The 17596-nt window shown below is 66.2% G+C and overlaps 4 protein-coding genes across 5 annotated transcripts; 2 read left to right on the top strand and 2 right to left on the bottom strand.

Annotated features, from left to right (window-relative positions):
• The first annotated feature begins 280 nt into the window (after positions 1 to 280).
• On the top strand, positions 281 to 3783 carry CCDC61 (coiled-coil domain containing 61). 2 transcript variants are annotated; one of them, XM_030006131.1, is made up of 14 exons: positions 281 to 403; positions 1016 to 1167; positions 1252 to 1334; positions 1427 to 1584; positions 1689 to 1841; positions 1935 to 2106; positions 2199 to 2281; positions 2381 to 2520; positions 2612 to 2690; positions 2808 to 2872; positions 2992 to 3070; positions 3172 to 3235; positions 3370 to 3436; positions 3526 to 3783. In XM_030006131.1, the coding sequence occupies exons 1-14, from the start codon at positions 336 to 338 to the stop codon at positions 3621 to 3623; spliced, it is 1461 nt and encodes a 486-aa protein (XP_029861991.1). In that variant the 5' UTR covers positions 281 to 335; the 3' UTR covers positions 3624 to 3783. The 2 variants fall into 2 exon arrangements, with proteins under 2 accessions (XP_029861991.1, XP_029861992.1); XM_030006132.2 differs by having other exon boundaries at positions 369 to 403; positions 993 to 1167.
• A 287-nt stretch (positions 3784 to 4070) lies between these two features.
• Positions 4071 to 5824, bottom strand: BLOC1S3 (biogenesis of lysosomal organelles complex 1 subunit 3). The gene is given in 4 exon segments (XM_030006130.2): positions 4071 to 5078; positions 5080 to 5148; positions 5150 to 5314; positions 5721 to 5824. Coding segments are annotated over 3 exon segments (516 nt in total). The 5' UTR covers positions 5312 to 5314; positions 5721 to 5824; the 3' UTR covers positions 4071 to 4793.
• Positions 5825 to 6597: 773 nt separating this feature from the next.
• LOC115337657 (galectin-9-like) lies at positions 6598 to 11500 on the bottom strand. The gene is made up of 8 exons (XM_030006011.2): positions 11471 to 11500; positions 9993 to 10136; positions 9391 to 9507; positions 8703 to 8753; positions 8240 to 8269; positions 8069 to 8160; positions 7442 to 7610; positions 6598 to 6865 (listed from the first exon to the last, which is right to left on the bottom strand). The coding sequence occupies exons 1-8, from the start codon at positions 11498 to 11500 to the stop codon at positions 6722 to 6724; spliced, it is 777 nt and encodes a 258-aa protein (XP_029861871.1). The 3' UTR covers positions 6598 to 6721.
• Positions 11501 to 12875: 1375 nt separating this feature from the next.
• On the top strand, positions 12876 to 17084 carry NKPD1 (NTPase KAP family P-loop domain containing 1). Its single transcript, XM_030006010.1, is given in 4 exon segments — positions 12876 to 12899; positions 13768 to 13912; positions 14543 to 14674; positions 15171 to 17084. Coding segments are annotated over 4 exon segments (1941 nt in total). The 3' UTR covers positions 16811 to 17084.
• The last annotated feature ends 512 nt before the right edge of the window (positions 17085 to 17596 follow it).

Below are 17596 nucleotides of genomic sequence, written 5' to 3'. Positions count from 1 at the left end.
TATCAATGGCGAAGGGGCGGGGCCACGGCGCGATGAATGAAAGAGGGCGGGGCCACCCCGGCGCCGGCGTCGAACTCGCCACTCCTTCCCAGCAGGGGGCGCCACAGGCAAGGGTCGCTCCTCCCCTTCCCAGGGGAAATGACTGACAGCCGCAGCATCCAATGATGCAGCGGAGGTTGGAGGCGGGCTCCGCCTGACAGCCAATAGGAGCGGGAGGCCGGAGGGCAGCAAGAGGGTGCGGGAAGCGGCTAACGGCCTCCTGCGGGGAGGCGGGGCGTAAGGTGACAGGCGGCGGCAGGAGCCAATGAGACGGCGGAACTAGGAGGGACCGGCCAATGGGGCGGGAGCAGGGCTGCCGGGGGGGCGGGGTTGCGGCTGAGGCGACGAAGGAGCGCGGCGGGCGGTGAGTGAACGGGACCGGGGCCGGGTCCCTCGGGCTGTACCCGGGGCCTGCTCCCTCCCTCGGCCCGGTGACCGGCCGGGGGGGGGCCCCTCCGGCCCCCAGCATCCCCCCCCCCGGGCCCGGGCTTCCCCCGGTATCTGCCGCTAAACAGCCCTCCGGGCCCGGGGCCACCCCCGGCACCCCCAGAACAGCCCCCGGCCCTCCCCGGAGTCCCTCAAAACACCCCCCCCAAACCCTGGGCTCCCCCCTCCTTCCCCAAGCAGGCCCCCAGCCCTGGGCTCCCCCCGTATCCCTTTGTGCTCCCTCTACCCCTTCAAGGTCCCCCCCCGCCCCCAAAGCTCTGCTCCCCCAATGCCCTGGGGTCCCCTCCGGTTACCTCCCCTCCTGCCCCCCTCATCAGCATCCCCCCAAAATCTGCTCTTCCCCCCCCCCGCCCAGCAATTCCGCCCCCCCCCATGCACCCACCACCCTAGAATCCACCCCCCCCGGCCCCCAAGCCCCTTGAACCTGGATCGCCTTTCCTAGGCGTGCCCCCTCCCATCTCCTGGGGGTGCCCCCCTGGCTCCCAAGGGTGCCCCCCACCCTGCAGATTCCCCCCCGCCTCCTTTGCAGCACCATGGGAGAGCCACGGTATCTTCAGGCCGACTGCGCCTTCCGGCACGGCGGGCACACTGTCCGGCTGACCCTCGCCCGGTCGGCACTGGAGGTGGAGGTGGAGGCTCACCTCACCGCTGACCAGTGGAGGGGCGAGTTCGATGCCGCCTGTAAGTCTCGGGAGGGACACACACAGACTGAGGAGACCCCCCCCCATGAACGCTGACCAACCAAAGCTCTCCTCTTCCTCGCAGTCATCGAGGACCTGACCCACAAAACGGGGAATTTCAAGCAGTTTGGGATTTTCTGCAGCATGTTGGAGTCGGCACTGATGCAGGTGAGATCAGCGCCACTCCCCCCACCCCATCACCACGGCGTTTCGAGGGGGGGTTCAGCCTCTCCCCCCCCCCAAACTTTTCCCCTCCGCAGAGCAGCGAGTCCGTCAGCCTTGAGCTGCTCACCTACGCTGACCTGGAAACCCTACGTAGTCGGAAAGTGGGGGCAATCACCCGGCCCCCTGCTTCTGCTGCTTCCCCGCTCAGCACCAAGCGTTACCTCATCCTCGTCTACTCCGTTGAGTTTGACAGGTGACATGGAGAGGGGGGGACACAACACACCAGGCGGGGGGACACAGCAGAGGGGACATCACCGTCACCCCACTGCGTGTCCGGTTCCCCCCCACCTCCCCCAGAATCCACTACCCGCTGCCGCTGCCCTACATGGGGAGGCCGGATCCTGCCGCCCTGCGCAAACTGGTGCGGGAGCTGAGGGATGAGCTGGCGCAGCTCCGAGCTCGGCACGGGGAGGATCGCCGAGACGCTGAGATCCGGCGCCTGCGGGATGAGTGAGTGACGTGGGAAGAGCTCAGGAAACCCGTCTTATGGTCAGAGCGCAGGGACCCCCCCCCCAAAAACACGCCCCCGCCACCTCCCACCAGGCTGCAGCAGGCGCTGGAGGAGAAACGGGCGGCAGAAGCGGCACTACGGCGAGAGCCGGATGGTGGGACGGCGACAACAATGGCGCTGCAACGAGCGGCGAGACGTTTGGAGGATGAGTTGTTGCGGGAGAAAGCCCGGCACCAACGTGAACACCGGCAGCTGACTGCCGAGGTGGGTTGCCACCGGTTGGGGGCTGCTGATGCCGCTGGGGCGGGGGGTCACTGGCGGTGTGGTGAACTTTTCCGATCCCCTTCTCCTCGCAGCTGGCGGAGGCGAAGGCGTCAGAGTGGAGGCTGCAGCTCCGGGTGAAGAGCCTGACGGCCGAGTTGGCCTCCTGCAAGAGGGGGTGAGGCCAGGGTGGGGTGCCTGGGGGCCCCCCCCCATGAGCCTGGGGTGCCCCCCCGTGTGTTGTCCCCCCACCTCATGGCACTGGTCCCCTCGGCAGCTGCCGGACGCCCGTCGGCACGGCCCCTCGTTCCCAGGACCGATGTTCTCCATCACGTGCCTGGCCGCCGCGCTCGACATCTCGAGAGAGTCGCGGTGGTAGTCAGGGTCATCCACCAGCGCGGTCCCCATCGCCCGCAGGTAAGGGACACTTGGGGACACATGTGGAGTGTTGTGGAGGCAGGGGACACACATGGGACGGACACAACAGCATTCGCCCCCTCCCTGCCAGGCCCCCGCCCGGCACGTTTCGACCCCACTGCCTTCGTCAGAGCCCGGCAGCGCCGGCAGAAGGAGACCGAGCTGAAAAAGTAAGCGGTGACACCAGGGTTGTCACCGTCCCCTGCCTCCCTCACTGCCTAGGGGGTTGGGGGGGGGGAGCCTCCCTCTGTCCCCCCACCCCTCGCCACTGTCTTCCTTGGGTGCAGCCAGCGGCGCGGGGCGGCTTTTGGCAGCACCAGCCCGGCGAGAAGCCACGGCCGCAGCTCTTCAGGTGAGTGGAGAACACGAGGGGTGGGTGGGGGGCACCCTGGGGTGGGTGGGGGGGCACCCACTGGGTGCTGGGGCTCCTTCTTCCCTAAGCTTGCTTGCTCCCCCCATTTGTCCCTGCAGCCGAAAGCTTCCGGAGCCGGCGCTCGGCAGTGAGCTCCGGCAGTGAAGCTGATGAGCGCTCCGAGCCCCTGCCCCCCAGGTAAGCACCAGGGGGGGTGGGGGCAGGATGCCTGGGTTCCCCAGGGCACCCTGAGCCCCACCCCAGGCACCCCTTAAACCCCCCCCCCCCACTTTGGGCAGGGGCAGGAGGGTGAGCCGTACCCGGAGACCCCTGAGCGCCTCGTCCTCCAACGGCCCCAGCACGGTGAGTGGCTGCCCAGACTCCTGGGACCACCACCTCTCTTTTTGGGGTCCCCCCCTGCACCCCCAAAGCAGGGTGACTGTGGTGGTGGGGGAGACACACATTGGTGCTACCCTACCGCCTCCCTCCACCCCCAGGTCCCTCGCCCGGCTGCCGGCCACAAACCACCCACAGGCAGCTCTGCTGGCAAGCGCCCTGGTAAAGGTGAGCTGCCCCCTGCCCCTGCATTTTTAGAGTGCTCCCCCTGCCAATTCAGGCTTTTTTTACCCTATTTTCCTCTGCCCCCCCTGCAGAGAACCACTACGAGGAGCCCTCGGCCGAGCTGGCCGAGATCGACGCCCGGCTGCAGGCGCTGCAGGAGTACATGGACAGCTTGGACACCCGCACGTGACTCCCCCCCAGGACGCCCGGACCGCCCCCTGGGGACCCCCAGAACCCCCCTAGGGAACATCACCCCCACCCTGTGTCCGCAGGGGGTGACAATGCTGGTGTGGGGCAAGTGTCATCATCTCCTCCCGTCCCCCCCCCAAATAAACCCTTGTGTGGCCCCACAGCATGTCCTGCTTCTTGAGGGGGGGGGCTGTCATGTGTCCCCCCACCACGTCCTGCTGCTGGGGACAGCAGGGACATCACCAGGGGTGGCAGGAGACAGTGCCAGGGCTTGGGGACACCACACTCCTGTCCCACCACTGAGCTCAAGGGCCACTGTGATGTGACACCAGCACCCATGTCACCGTTACCCTGTGTCCCCCCCCCCGCCACGGCCGAACACCCCAGGGTGTCCCTGTCCCCCCTCCGGTGACACCGCTGTCCCCACGGCACTGGCCAAGATCCCAGCTGCAGCAGTGACAACGCCAGGTCTTTATTCGGTTCCGGGTCACACAAAATGGTGGCATTTGGGGACAAAAGTGGCTGGAGCCAAGCCGGGGCCGCAGTTCAGTGATGGTGGCAGCTGGCCACGAGGCCACCGGTGATGACGTCTCCAGAGCACAGAGGTCCTGGGGGGGGCCAGGTGGGCGGTCTCTGTGCCAAAGCCACCATTTGGTGCCACTGTGGCTACACCAGTGATGATGGCACCCCGGAGTGGAGGTCTTTGGGGACAGCGTGGGGTGCCACAGCCACCACGACTGCACCCTCGGGAAGACACTGTGGTGACGATGCCGGTGGCGACCACCCTGCTGCACAGGACACGGTGCAAGTGATGCCATGAGGACATCGGTAATGCTGCACGGATGCCGGTGACGCCATGAGGATGCCGGTGACGCCACGATGATGCCAGTGACGCCACGAGGATTTTGGTGACACCACGAGGACGCCGGTGATGCCACAAGGGCACCGGTGATGCAATGACGATGCTGGTGATGCCATGATGGTGCCAGCGATGCCACGAGGATGCCAGTGACGCCATGAGGATGTTGGTGATGTCACGAGGACACTGCTGCTGCTGGCAACTGCCTGCAGACACTAGGCAGACGATGTCAGCCAGTGATGCTGCTGCCGGTACCGACTGCTGTGCCAGATCCCGGCGGCACCGGTGGTTCCGTCAAGCCGCTGGTCCCGCTCAGAGTGCCGGCAGCTCCCCGCGGATCTCGGGCAGGAGACGGCAGGCGGTGACGATATCGACGGTGGCAGCCACGGCGCGCAGGTCGCGGCGAGCCAGGCGCAGGCAGTGAGCGGCGGCGGCGGCAGTTGCCTGCGCCCGACCCAGGGCCCCCCCCAGCCCCCCCAGGTGCCGGGCGGCGGTGCCGTAGCTTTGCCGTAAGGCGCTGCCCACCGCCCCCCGCAACCGCCCTGAACCTTCCCACAGCCGCTGCTGCAGCAGCGAGGGGCCCCCCTGGCCGCCCCCCCCAAATAGCTGCCGGCTCCTCTGCCGTCGCTGGGGGGAGCTTCGGCCTCTGGCCCCCCCCCTTCTTCTTCCTTCTTCTCTTCCTCCTCCTCTTCTTCGGTCTCGGAGGCTTCACCCGGCACCTTCAGCCCGGCCCCGGGGACACCCCCGGCCGCCCCCGCCAGCAGCTCCGGCTCCGAGTCGCTTTCGGAGGCTTCGCCCGGCACCACCCTGAGGGGGCGGGAGGCGGCCATGGCCTGGGGAGGGGACACATGGGGAGGGAGAGGGGGAGTCAGGGCGGCAGCACCCCCCCCGCCCACCGGCCCCAACCTAGGGGGGGGCGCTCCGGCCTTGGCCCCGGGGTCCTGCAGACTGTCTGCCCCCCTCCTCTGTGCTCAGACAACCCCCGGCGCCCCAGCCCCACGGGGACCCCCAGATCCCCCTCCTCGGCCCCACAGGGACCCCCGCGCCACCCAAACCGCCCCTCCCCAGCCCCACGGCGATTCCAGAGCCCCCCCCCCCCCCGCCCCGAGCCGCAGGGGGACCCCCAGATCCCCCCTCCCCGGCACAACAGGGACCCCCGGGCCCCCGAAACCGTGTGTCCCCCCGCCCCCGGCCCAGCCCCACGGGGACTCCCGCCCCCCCCCCCGGGAGATCTCCCACCTCTTTCCCGGCGCCTCCGCAGGTCACATGACAGGCGGCCCGCGCGAGCGCTGCGTCACGTGACACGCCCGGCCGTTTCCCCGGAAGTGCCCTCACACAACATGGCGGACGGGGCGCTGCCGTGAGGGGAGCTGCGCATGCGCGGGGCGGGGAGGGGGATGGTGCGCACTGCCCCCTAGCGGCAGGAGGAGGGCGGGGAGCGCTGCTGCGGGTGGCGCTTGGGGGGGGCACGGACACGGACACGGACACGGACACGACACCCCTGGGTGTCCCCTGTCCCCAACCCCCATGTCCCCCCAGAGGGAGGCCCCGATGTCCCCACCCTGCCCCAGGGACACGGGGACACGGGGAGAGCTGGTGACTGGTTTAATGGGGGTCCTGCAGGGCGATGGGGGAGACAGCGGGGGCCAGGGACACACACACACAGGCCTGGGGTGGCCCCTGCCCGGAGCGACCCCCTGGCTTTGTCCCCAGCCCTGTGCCCGGAGCCGCCTTGTCCTTGTCGCCACCACGTCCTTGTCCCCACCCCTGTACCCAAAGCCACCATGTCTTTGTCCCCCTTCCCATCATTGTCCCCCATCCCATCACTGTCTCCCTCCCCATTCTTGTCCCCATCCCATCATTGTCCCCGTTCCCATCCCTGTACCCAAAGCCACCACATCCTTGTCCCCATCCCATCCTTGTCCCCATCCCTGCCCTTATCCCTGTGCCCAGAGCCACCATGTCCTTGTCCCCACCTCTGTCTTTGTCCCCATCCCTGTCCTTGTCCCCCTCCCCATCATTGTCCCCATCCCTGTCCTTCTTGTCCCCCACCCTGCCCTTGTCCCCATCACTGTCCCCATCCCTGCCCTTATCCCTGTGCCCAGAGCCACCATGTCCTCATCCCCACATGTCCTCGTCCCTCTCCCTGTCCCCGTCCCCATCCTTGTCCCCATCCCACCCTCATCCCCGTCCCCGAGCTCGGTGCCCGACGGCGGGTGTCCCCAGGATGGGGGGGCGGCTCAGCACGTGACGCAGGCAAGGGTGACGTCCCCGGCCACCTCCAGCTGGTCGATGGTGGCCGGTGGCAGCCGGTGGCTGTAGTCGCAGACGTGGCGCCCGTTCACCCACAGGGCGAAGGCCTGGCTCAGCGGCCGGATCTCCAGCTGGGTGACATGGGGGATGTCACCATGGGGGACAGGGACCCCCAGCCCCCGGGAGCACCCACCCCTGGGGACACCCACCCGGCAGGAGCTGGGTTGGGACTGGGACCAGCTAAGGACTGGGACTGGGACCAGTATCAGGACCAGAAGCAGGACTTGTCCCAGGACCAGCACTGGGAGCAGGATCAGGACTGGGACCAGTACTGGGATGGGGACTGGGACCGGGACCAGGACCGTGTCCTGGGCCAGGACAGGGACTGGGACTAGGACTAGGATCAGGACCAGAGCTGGGACCAGGACAAGGGCTAAGGCCAGGACTAGGATTGGGACAAAGACCAAGACCAAGTCCAGGAGCAGAACCAGGACCGGGGTCAGGACCAGGACCAGGACCAAGACCAAGACTACGTCCAGGACCATGTCCAAGACCAGGACCGGGACCGGGACTGGAACCACGACCACGTCCAGGTCCAGAACCAAGACTAGGACCGGGACGGGGACTGGGATGACACCCAGGACCAGGACCAGGACTGGGACCACAGCTGGGGCCAGGCCTAGAGCCAGGCGCAGGTGGTGTCTCACCTGGAAGGGCTGCCCGCGCTGGAAGGGCATGGGGCCGGTGGTGTGCCGCTCCTCGGGCCCCCAGGACCCGTGCTGGCGTGTGTTGCGCACCAGCGCGGCCTCGCGCAGGCGGGGGTTGATGTGCAGCACCAGGTCCCCCGAGGCGCTGCTCCACAGGTTGGCGTGGAACCTGCGGCCGGGGGCACCCGTCCGGCACCCACCACCCACCCCTGGACCCCCCCAGCATCCAGCACTCAGCCCTGGACCCATCCGGCACCCAGCCCTGAACCCCCGCCCCCAGCACCCAGACCTGGACCCCCCCTCAGCATCCAGACATGGACCCCCCCCCCCCCGAACATCCAGCACCCAGCCCTGGACTCCCAGGGACCCCAAATCCTGCAACATCCTTACCCCCTGGAACACCCTGAACCCCCACCTGCAACCCCCTAAACCCCCCCCCAGCCCCCTGACCTCCTGCAGCCCCCTGCCCCGCCACAGCAGCCCCCTGACCCCCCCCATCAGCACCCTCACTTGCCACAGCACCCTGAACCCCCACATCAGCACCCTGACCCCCCCCCAGCCCCCTGACCTCCTGCAGACCCCTGCCCCCCCAGCAGCCCCCTGCCCCCCCACCCCCAGCACCCTGACCTGTTGGCATTGGGGTGGACGGTGCCCACAATGGTGATGGGCTGGATCAGGCCCGAGGGTCCCTTGCTCAGCGCCATGTGGAAGGGGACCACCTGCGGGGACACTCATCAGTCCCCAGGCACCCCCCACCCACCGTCACCCACCATCACCCCACTGTCACCCTGCGCTCACCGGGTTGCTGACGATCACCGGCGTGTTGGGCTGTGGGGAGAGGAGAGTGGGTGCGGGGGGGGCAGTGGGGGTGGCCCCTGGGTCACCCCTGGCACCCATGGGTGCCCCCAACTGAGCCCTGCTGGGTGCTGAGCACTGTGGGCTTGGTGGGAGAGTCAGGGTGCTCACACACGCCTCTGCGCCCACCCGTGGGTGCTCACAAGTGCCTGTGCAACCCACTCGTGGGTGCTCACACACGCCTCTGCGCCCACCCGTGGGTGCTCACACACCCCTGTGCACCCACCCGTGGGTGCCCACAGGCACCCATGCACGCACCCGTGGGTGCTCGCACACACCCGTACACCCAAACACCCACCTCCCCATAGACCCTCATGTGCCCCCCCCCCCATGGCACGCCACATGGGCTGACCCCAGGGTGCCCCAGCACCCTGACCCCCCCCCCCCGACCCCCCCCCGCACTCACGGGTGTCACCGGACCCGGCAGTGCCGGCACCCCGGCTCCTGCAGCTGCGTGCTGGGGGAGCAGAGGGACACGGAGTTGGGGACGGGGCCACCGCGGCACGGGGACGTCATCCACTGCTGACCCCCACCCCTGCATGTCCCCTCACACCCCGGGTGTCCCCAATCCTCCCTGGATGTCCCCATCTCCCGGGGTCCCCAAGTCCCCCAGAGGTCCCTGACCCCACGGATGTCCCCAAGTCCTGGGTGTCCCCAACCCCCTCAGACATACCCAAGGAGGTCTCTGTGTGTGTGTCCCCCCCCCCCCCCCGGCAGATGTCCCCAACCCCCCAGGGTCCCCAACCTCCATGAGACGTCCATGTCGCCATGGATATCTCTGACCATCCATGGATGTCCCCAACCTCCTGGGGTCCCTGATGCCCCCAGATGTCCCCAACTCCCTAGATGTCCCCAACCCCCTTAGATCTGTCTCCCCCTGGATGTCCCCCACCTCCTGGCATCCCCGATCCCCCAAGATATCCCCAACCCCTGGATGTCTCTGACCTCTGGATGTCCCCAAACTCCTGGGGTCCCCAATGCCCCCAACCCCATGGATGTCCCCAACCCCATGGATGTCCCCAAACTCCTGGGGTCCCCGATGCCCCCCACCCCCTGGATGCCCCACCGGGGGGGGGGTGTCTGGGGGTGCTCACAGGGCCGGTGAAGGTGATGCAGGTGAGGGTGACATCACCGGTGACCTCGAGGGCCTGGACGCTGGCGAGGGGCAGGCGGTGCAGGAACTCCAGGGTGTGCTGTCCGTTCACTGCCACCTGCAGGACAGACGGACAGAGGGACGGAGGGACATCGGGGGCGGTGGGAGGGCAAGGGGACACACCCAGGAGCAGGGCTGTGCCCACCACGGGGGTCTGGGCACCCCTAGCTGGGGGGGTCTGAGCACCCATAGCTGGGGGTCTGAGCACCCATAGCTGGGGGGGGTCTGAGCACCCGTAGGTGGGGGTCGAGCACCCATAGCTGGGGGGGGTCTGAGCACCCATAGGTGGGGGGGAACTGAGCACCCATAGCTGGGGGTCTGAGCACCCATAGCTGGGGGTCTGGGGTCTGAGCACCCATAGTTGGGGGGGCTGAGCACCCATAGCTGGGGCCTGAGCACCCATAGCTGGGGGTCTGGGGTCTGAGCACCCATAGCTGGGGCCTGAGCACCCATAGCTGGGGGTCTGAGCACCCATAGCTGGGGGTCTGGGGTCTGAGCACCCATAGCTGGGGGGGCCTGAGCACCCATAGCTGGGGGTCTCACCTGGTAGCCATGCTCCTGGGTGCTGATGATGAGCTCAAGGGCCCCCCCGGGGGAGAGGCGGGGGATGGTGCAGCGTTCCTCGGACCCCCACAGCCCCCCCCGCCGCGCGGTGCAGACCAGCACCGGCCCCCCCCACGAAACTGGATTTCAGCTGGAGGGCGACGTCGTCCCCCGCGCACCGCAGGGCCACCGTGAACCTGCCACACCGGCACCCATGGGTGGGGGCACCCAGCACCCTCCACCACCCCCTTAGGTGGGGGGGCACCCCAATAAACCACCCCATGCGTGGGGGGGCCCCCCCCATGGGTTGGGAGGCACCCTCCTGCATACCCCCCAGCTTGGGGACAACCCCAGTTTAGGGGGCACCCTCCTAGTTTGGGGGCACCCTCCCAGCACCCCACTCCCAGATTGGGGACACCCCCCCCCCCCCCATTTGGCCCCCCCCCCCCCCCACTTTAGCGGGCACCCTCCCAATTTGGGGACACCCACACCCTCCAGTTTAGGGGGCACTCTCCCAGCTTAGGGGACACCTCCCCTTCCCAGTTTAGTGGTCACCCTCCCAGTTTCAGGGTCACCCTCCCAGTTTGGGGGTACCCCGCCACCCCCCCCACCCCCCCCGGGTTTGGGTCCCACCCCCCAGTTTAGGGACACCCCCCCCTCCCCAGTTTAGTGGTCACCCTCCCAGTTCGGGGGTATGCCCCCAGTTTGGGGGTACCCCCCCACCTCCCTGGTTTGGAACCCCCCCCCCGGTTTGGGTCCCAGCCCCCCAGTTTGGGGGCACCCTCCCCCTTCCATGCCCCCCCCCCCCCAACCTTTGCCCTTCCCCATGGTACCCAGCCAGCTTTGGGGTGGCAGCTGCTGGGGTGGGGCATTGGGTGATACTGGGGGTGTACTGGGCGATATTGGGGGGGGGGGCTACCCACCTCTTTTCCTGGGGCTGGACCCGCCCCTGGATTATCACCATCCTTCCCCCACTCAGCCCCCCAAAAATGTATCCCAGGAAGGGGATGCTCTGGATGGGCACAAGGACGGGGGGGACACGTTGGCCCCCGGGGGTGACGACACAACACCGAGGCCAGATGTTACTGCTGGGGCCCCCCCATGGCCCCCCCAGCCCCATGCAGCACCCTGTTCTATATACCCCCCCCTTAGTCCCATATAGACCCTTCAGGCTTATACGGTCACCCCTACCCCCATAGGGTCTCCCCTGGCCCCATAGAATACCCTGGGCCCCATAGGGTCCCCCCAGCCCTATAGAATCCCCCCTGGCCCCATAGGCTCCCCCCATATGGTCTCCCCTGGCCCCATAGGATCCTCCCAACCCCATAGTGTCCCCCCATAGGGTCTCCCCTGGCCCCATAGGATCCCCCCAACCCCATAGGGTCTCCCTGGCCCCATATAGCTCCTCTGGACCCATATACCACCTTCCCCCCTCCCGCCCCACCTCGGCCCTATAGACCCCATAGGGCCCCACTCACTGGGTTGATGATGGGAGGCTGGGGGTCCATGGTGGCTGCTGGTCTGGGGGTCCCTGGGTGGGGGGGTCCCTGGGTGCTGCTGATCCCTGGCTGTGGGGTCCCTGGGTGCTGGTGATCCCACGGGCGGGCGCAGTCCGTCCCTCGTGAGCTCTGTCCTCCCCCACTCTCACTTTCATTTCTCCATGGTGGCACCTGCACAGAGGGTGGCACCGTCACCCTTGTCCCCATGGGGACCCACCAGCCACCTGTGTCCCCACGTCCCCACCGGGACCCACCAGCCACCCCAACTCCGTGTCCCCACGTCCCCACGGGCACCCACCTGCCACCCGTGTCCTCATGTCCTCTCCTTGTCCCCACATCCCTGTCTCCCACATCCGTGTCCCCCGTGTCCCCTCCTTGTCCCCATGTCCCTGCAACCCTGTCCCCCCCCCACACCATCTTCCATGCCCCCCATGTCCCCTGGATGGGCGGGGGTGTGTGGGCAGAGCTGGTTTTGGGGTGGAAAATCCCAATTTTGGTGGCAGGGTGGGTGGCCAGCCAGTGTCACCAATTCTGGTGGCCAGCCAGTGTCACTGGTGCTGGTGGCCAGCAGATGCCATCTGTGCCCGGGCCAGCAGGTTCCTCTGGCAGGAGCCACCAGCCACAGGAAATGGCAATGTCACGGTGATGGCAGGGTGATGTCACAGTGATGATGGTATGGCCATGTCACTGGCAGCGGCTGTCCCCTCAGCTCTGCCTGTGGCTGCTGGCTCCTGACCCTGCCTGATGGGGTGTCCCCATGTTCCCACACCCCCATGTCCCTTTCACCCCCCATGTCCCCCTGTCCCCTGCCACCCAAATGTCCCCCCCATCCCCTGCATCCCCCATGTCCTCCTGTCCCCGGCATCCCAAATGTCCCCCCATGTCCCCGCATCCCCGCATATCCCCTGCATCCCTGATGTCCCCCATGTTCCTTGTGTCCCCCTGTCCCCTGCATCCCTGATGTCCCCCCATGTCCCTGCATCCCTGATGTCCCCCCATGTTCCTTGTGTCCCCCTGTCCCCTGCATCCCTGATGTCCCCCATGTCCCTGCACCCCCCATGTCCCCCCTTCCCTGCATCCCCATATCCCCTCTGCCCCCCTCATCCTCTTCCTGAGCCATCTCCTTCCCCCCCCTCCAGTCACCAGCAGGATCGTCCCATCCCAACCCACACCCCAATCCCTCCATGGGGCTGGATCTGACCGGGCGTTGCTGGGCCCTGACTCAGGAGAAGCTCCTGCCAGCACAGCCGGAATTTCTGCCTGATCCACACCTAATTATTTCCTCCCCAACCAAGCAGTGGCAGGGCCGGATCCTGACCCCCCTTCCGCATAAATCCAGCGGTGAGCTGGTGCCAGGGACCGATGTGGCCGGAGGCAGACAGGGATGGAGCCAGAGGCGTTGTCTGGGGTAGGACGGGGATGGGGACAGGGCGGGATGAGGCCCCAGGGTGGGGGGGTGGTGGCCATGGGATGGCTTGGGGGGGGTGCTGGGGGGTGGAGAGGTTGCGGAGGCCCAGCCAGTGACCCTAGCCCAGCCACCAGTGTCCCCAGTATAGGCTGAGCTAAGATCACCAGTATCCCCAGTATAGGCTGGGCTATAGTGACCAGTGTCGCCTGTATAGACTGTCCCTCTATCCCCAGTACAGCCTGGGCTATGGTCACTGGTGTCCCCAGTATGGGCTGTCCCAGTGTCTTCAGTATAGGCTGGCCCATGGTCACCAGTATCCCCAGTAGAGGCTGGCCCATGGTCACTGGTGTCCCCAGTCCTGGCTGACCCTGTGCCCCTTGTACAGGCTCTTCCAGAGTCCCCAGTTCAGGATGTCCCAGTGCTCCCACTCCAGGCTTCTCCATGACCACCAGTGCTCCCAGTCCAGCCTGCCCCCAGTCCAGGCTTCCCCATGGGCTCCAGTGCTCCCAGTCCAGGCTGGCTCCTGCTCCCCAGTGTCCCCAGCACCAGCTGCAGCCTGGCCCCCAGTATCCAGCAGGCCAGTTTGTCCTGGTTAGTCCCCATCATCCCACTCCAGTCTGGCCCAGTCCAGCCCAGTCTGTCCTCACACCCCTCCCAGACCCCCCCCCCCGTCACCCAGGTCCCCCCCCATTGTCCCCAAAGCGGCACCCGGGGAGGGGACATGGGGTCCCTGAGGCCCTTGGGGACAAGGACGGGGTCATCCTCAAAACCAACCCAAGACCACGAGGTGGCTCTGATCCCATGTCCCTGTGTCCCCACGTCCCCGGGGTGTGCAGCAGCGGGTGCCACTTGTCCCTCCATCCGGCAGGGTGCCTGCTCGCTGGTGTGTGGGGGGGCCCTGGCAGGACCTCCGGGGTGCCACGAGGAGCAGCTGGCCTGCCTGGGCCCAGGGGGGGATGCCTGCGCCTGCCGCGACGGCGCCTTCGTGGAGGTGGAGACCGGGGAGCACCAAGGTACGGGGGTACGGGAGGCACCCGAGGGGATGGGGGCAGCCAGGGGGGACTGGGCCCTCCTGTCCTGCCTGGCCATCCCTTCCCATCCCATCCTGTCCCATCCCATCCTGTCCCATCCCATCCCCATCCCATCCCATCCTGAATCAATCCCATCCCACCCCATCCCAAACCCATTCCATCCCCATCCCATCGCCATCCTGTCCTGTCCCAACCCAAATCAATCCCATTCCCATCCCATCCTCATCCCATCCTACCCCATCCCCATCCTGTCCTGCCCCATCCTGTCCCATCCCCATCCCATGCCAAATCAATCCCATCCCATCCCACCCCATTCCATGCCACCCAATCCAACCCCATCCCATCCCATCCCATCCCACCCCATCCCCATCCCATCCCATCCCAGGGTCCTGGCACCCATCAGTGCCACTTCCCCCAGCATTAATTATCCCCACCCTTAATTACAGCCTCAGCCAATTGGGCTCCCCCCCCCCAGATTTGGGGTCTCCATTATTGCAGCACCCATGTCCCCATGGGGGGGGGGGGGGGGGTTGGGCTCCCCGGTGCCTGCAGACATTGGGGGGGGCAGGGGGGACACAAGGTCACCCCAACTGTCCCCTTCCCGGTCCCCAGAGGCGCTGACGGAGGATGACATCTACTGCCGCTGCCTCTCCAAGACACTGTGCCACATGGCCACCCCTGTCACCGTCAGCTTCTACGCCCCCTGCAGCCACCGCCTCGACTCCCTGCTGCACAAGGTCACCAGTGGGTGTGGGGACATGGGGACACCATGGGTCACCCCCCCCCCCCCCCCCCTGGACCCTCCCAGACACCCCCAGCCTGGTGCTGGGGGTCCCCATGGTACCAGCATTCCGCCTGTTTGCACCCCGGCTTTGAGGTCTCTGTTGCTTGTCCTGCCACCCCATCATTTTCTTCTATGGATTTGGGGTCCCCCATTGCACCAGCACCCACCCCACCCCATCCGACCGCATCCGACCGCATCCCACCGCATCCCATCCCATCCCATCCCATCCCATCCCATTTCTCCCCTGGATTTGAAGTCCCTCTTGCATGAGCACCCATCCCACGTCTCCTTACTTTTGGGGTCCCCATTGCACCAGCACCCATCCCATGCCACCCCACCCCATTTCTCCCCCACCATTGGGTTCCCCCATTTGCCCCCCCCCCCCCTCCCCAAAAGCTGGGGGCACCTTCACCCCCTGGTCCCTCACCCCCGTCCCCATCCCCCCCCCCTCCTCAGGCTTCATGCAGGAGGAGATGGTGCAGCAGGAAGAGGCTGAGCTGCGCCGGAGCCACCAGAAGCCGCATAGCCCTGAGGGTTGGGGGTTGCTCCTGGTCCTCTGGTATTTGGCCTTCTACAAGCCCGTCATCACCGAGGGCCACCTGAGGAGGAAGAACATCAAGTTCATCTTCATCTGCTTCAGCGCCTGGCAGTATGCTGGCTGCGACAAACTCTGGGCCGGTTTGGTCACCACCCTCTGCAACAGCATCTGCCACCATTTTGGAGCTCTGCCCCTCAGCGTCTACCACGTCACAGGCACCCGACCCCACTTCGCCTCCGGCTTCAGCCAAAAAGAGTGGGTCCTCAAGAAGGGCACCTGCCTCAAGCTTTGGGGGATGCTCTTTGTCCTGGCCACTGGCCTCAGCATCCTCCTGGTAGCCCTCTTGGTGCCCAGCATCAAGGACCACCATGCCTTGAAGGTGGTGGGCAGCGCCGTCACCTCACTCTCCGGTTCCAGTTTGGTTTTGGGAGCTTTGTCCATCCTGAAGAACCTGTTGGTTAGTGAGAAGCAGAAGATTGAGCGGTTGACCAACAGCAAGAGGTTCACCAGTCAGCTGGGCTTCATGAGCAAGGTGCGCAATGAGGTGGAGGTGCTGGTCAACTTTTTGGCCTTCATGGAGATCTTTGAATGCCGACAGCTCCGCATGGTGCTGGAGATCACCAGCCTGGACATCTGCTACCCGGAGAAGGTGGCCGGCGTCCTCAATGCCATGAACACCTTGCTCTCCGATGCCAACACCCCCTTCATCTTCATCTTGGCCATGGACCCCAGCATCATCGTCCCCTGCCTGGAGCAGACCAGCTGCATGAAGGGTCTTGCCGACAACAGTTACCTCTACCTCAACCAGATGGTGACGTTGCCCTTCTCCATCCCCAAGATGGGTGCCCGCTCCCACCTGCAATGCCTGGAAGCTGCCATCCAAACGCGAGAGGACCTCACGTACCGCATCATCACCAGCAACGTGGAACGCCGCCGAGCCAAGTGCCAGGGCATCCCGGTGGTTCCCAGCCAGTGGGAAGTGGACGCTGAAGCCATCCGCTGCATCCACAAAGCTTTCCGCTGCCTCCACAACAGCGCTGATGCTCTCGCCCATTACCTCCCCACCAACAGTGCCCACGTCCACTGCATTGTCAACACCATCCCCATCACCCTACGGCTCCTCCTGCACCTCACCGGCACCCCCAACACCCCCTCGCCCCGCGCTGCCACTGCTTGGGTAGTGTTGGCTGACCAGTGGCCATGCTGACTGAGCTGGGCGCTGCAGTGCCTGGAAGATGCTTGGCAGAGCTGGCCGGCACTGAATTTTGGCACACAATCTTTGTGGAGCATCTTCCAGGAGAATGTGGGGGAACTGAGCGCCCTGCGGCAGCCGTTGCACAATGTCCCCAGCCTGGACGAGGACCCTGAGCTTTTCCAGACCTTCCTCGCCTGCGACTTCCCCTTCACCACCCGTGATGCACATGCCTTCCTCGGCGTCACTGTCAACCTGGACCACTCCATCCGGCACAAGATGGGGCTCCTACGTGGCCTCAACTGCTTGCAGAAAGCTGCCACTGCCCCGGTGTCTTGCAGTGTCCAGTGTCCCCACCCCAAGTGATGGGTGACACCGGCATCAGGTCTCCAGGTGATACCTCTGGCCATGGGGTCCCCAAAATAGGCTCAGACATCAGTGACACCAGGGTGTCCCCGTGGTCGGTGGCCTGATGATGCCCATGACCCATTGGCCTCCCCTGGCTTATTTTGGAACCTGTTTGGGGACAGGGATGGGGACAATTCCAGTCCCCCCATCCCTCCTCCAAGAAAAGACACTTGCAGGGGGTGAAAATGCCACCAGAGGATGGAACTGGGGTGACTGGGAGAGACTGGGAGGCACTGGGAGAGACTGGAGGGGACTAGGGGAGACCTGAGATGACCCAGGGGGTTTCTGGGGGCGGGTGTCCCTGCCATCCCATGGACCCCCGGCATCTGGGTGACCTTCACCCCCCCATGCCTGGGACCCCAGCACCCACTACCACCCCCCCTTTGGGAACCATTCCCAGGTGAGTGGGTCCCTGGGGGGGGGATATGGGGGGGACCCCCAACAAGCAGCTGCTGGCATACCAGGGTGGGCCCAAAGCGGGGACATCCCCAAGCCACATCCCCTGGGAACTCCTGGTGAAGCCCTCCCAGGACCACTGGGCTCATCCCATAATAAACCAGTTAAACCTCCCACTCCATGTCTTGGCTTAAATACGCTTTTTGGGGGTCCTGCATCCTCCTTGGGGGGGGTCTTGGGGGGCCAAGGGGCTGGAAAAAGCAATAAGGGGGTGCCAATTTTGGGGGGAAATCAGCCCAAATCACCACTGGGAGGGATGCCGATGGCGCGGGGGGGACGACACACGGA

Source organism: Aquila chrysaetos, unplaced genomic scaffold, assembly GCF_900496995.4.
Source record: "Aquila chrysaetos chrysaetos unplaced genomic scaffold, bAquChr1.4, whole genome shotgun sequence".
NCBI classification, from domain to species: domain Eukaryota; kingdom Metazoa; phylum Chordata; class Aves; order Accipitriformes; family Accipitridae; genus Aquila; species Aquila chrysaetos.
The sequence above is the reverse complement of the archived record's forward strand: the minus strand, read 5'-3'. Positions and strand labels throughout refer to the sequence as shown.

Bases quoted from the DNA above. Each gene is read 5' to 3' on its own strand.
- CCDC61 (XM_030006131.1), top strand. From the start codon at position 336: ATGGGGCGGGAGCAGGGCTGCCGGGGGGGCGGGGTTGCGGCTGAGGCG. The intron at 1,335-1,426 runs GTGAGATCAGCG...TCCCCTCCGCAG, and splicing joins TGGAGTCGGCACTGATGCAG to AGCAGCGAGTCCGTCAGCCT. The intron at 2,107-2,198 runs GTGGGTTGCCAC...TTCTCCTCGCAG, and splicing joins ACCGGCAGCTGACTGCCGAG to CTGGCGGAGGCGAAGGCGTC.
- LOC115337657 (XM_030006011.2), bottom strand. From the start codon at position 11,500: ATGGACCCCCAGCCTCCCATCATCAACCCA. The intron at 8,754-9,390 runs GTGAGCACCCCC...CTGCTCCCCCAG, and splicing joins GCATCACCTTCACCGGCCCT to CACGCAGCTGCAGGAGCCGG. The intron at 8,161-8,239 runs GTGAGCGCAGGG...GTGTCCCCGCAG, and splicing joins CGGTGATCGTCAGCAACCCG to GTGGTCCCCTTCCACATGGC.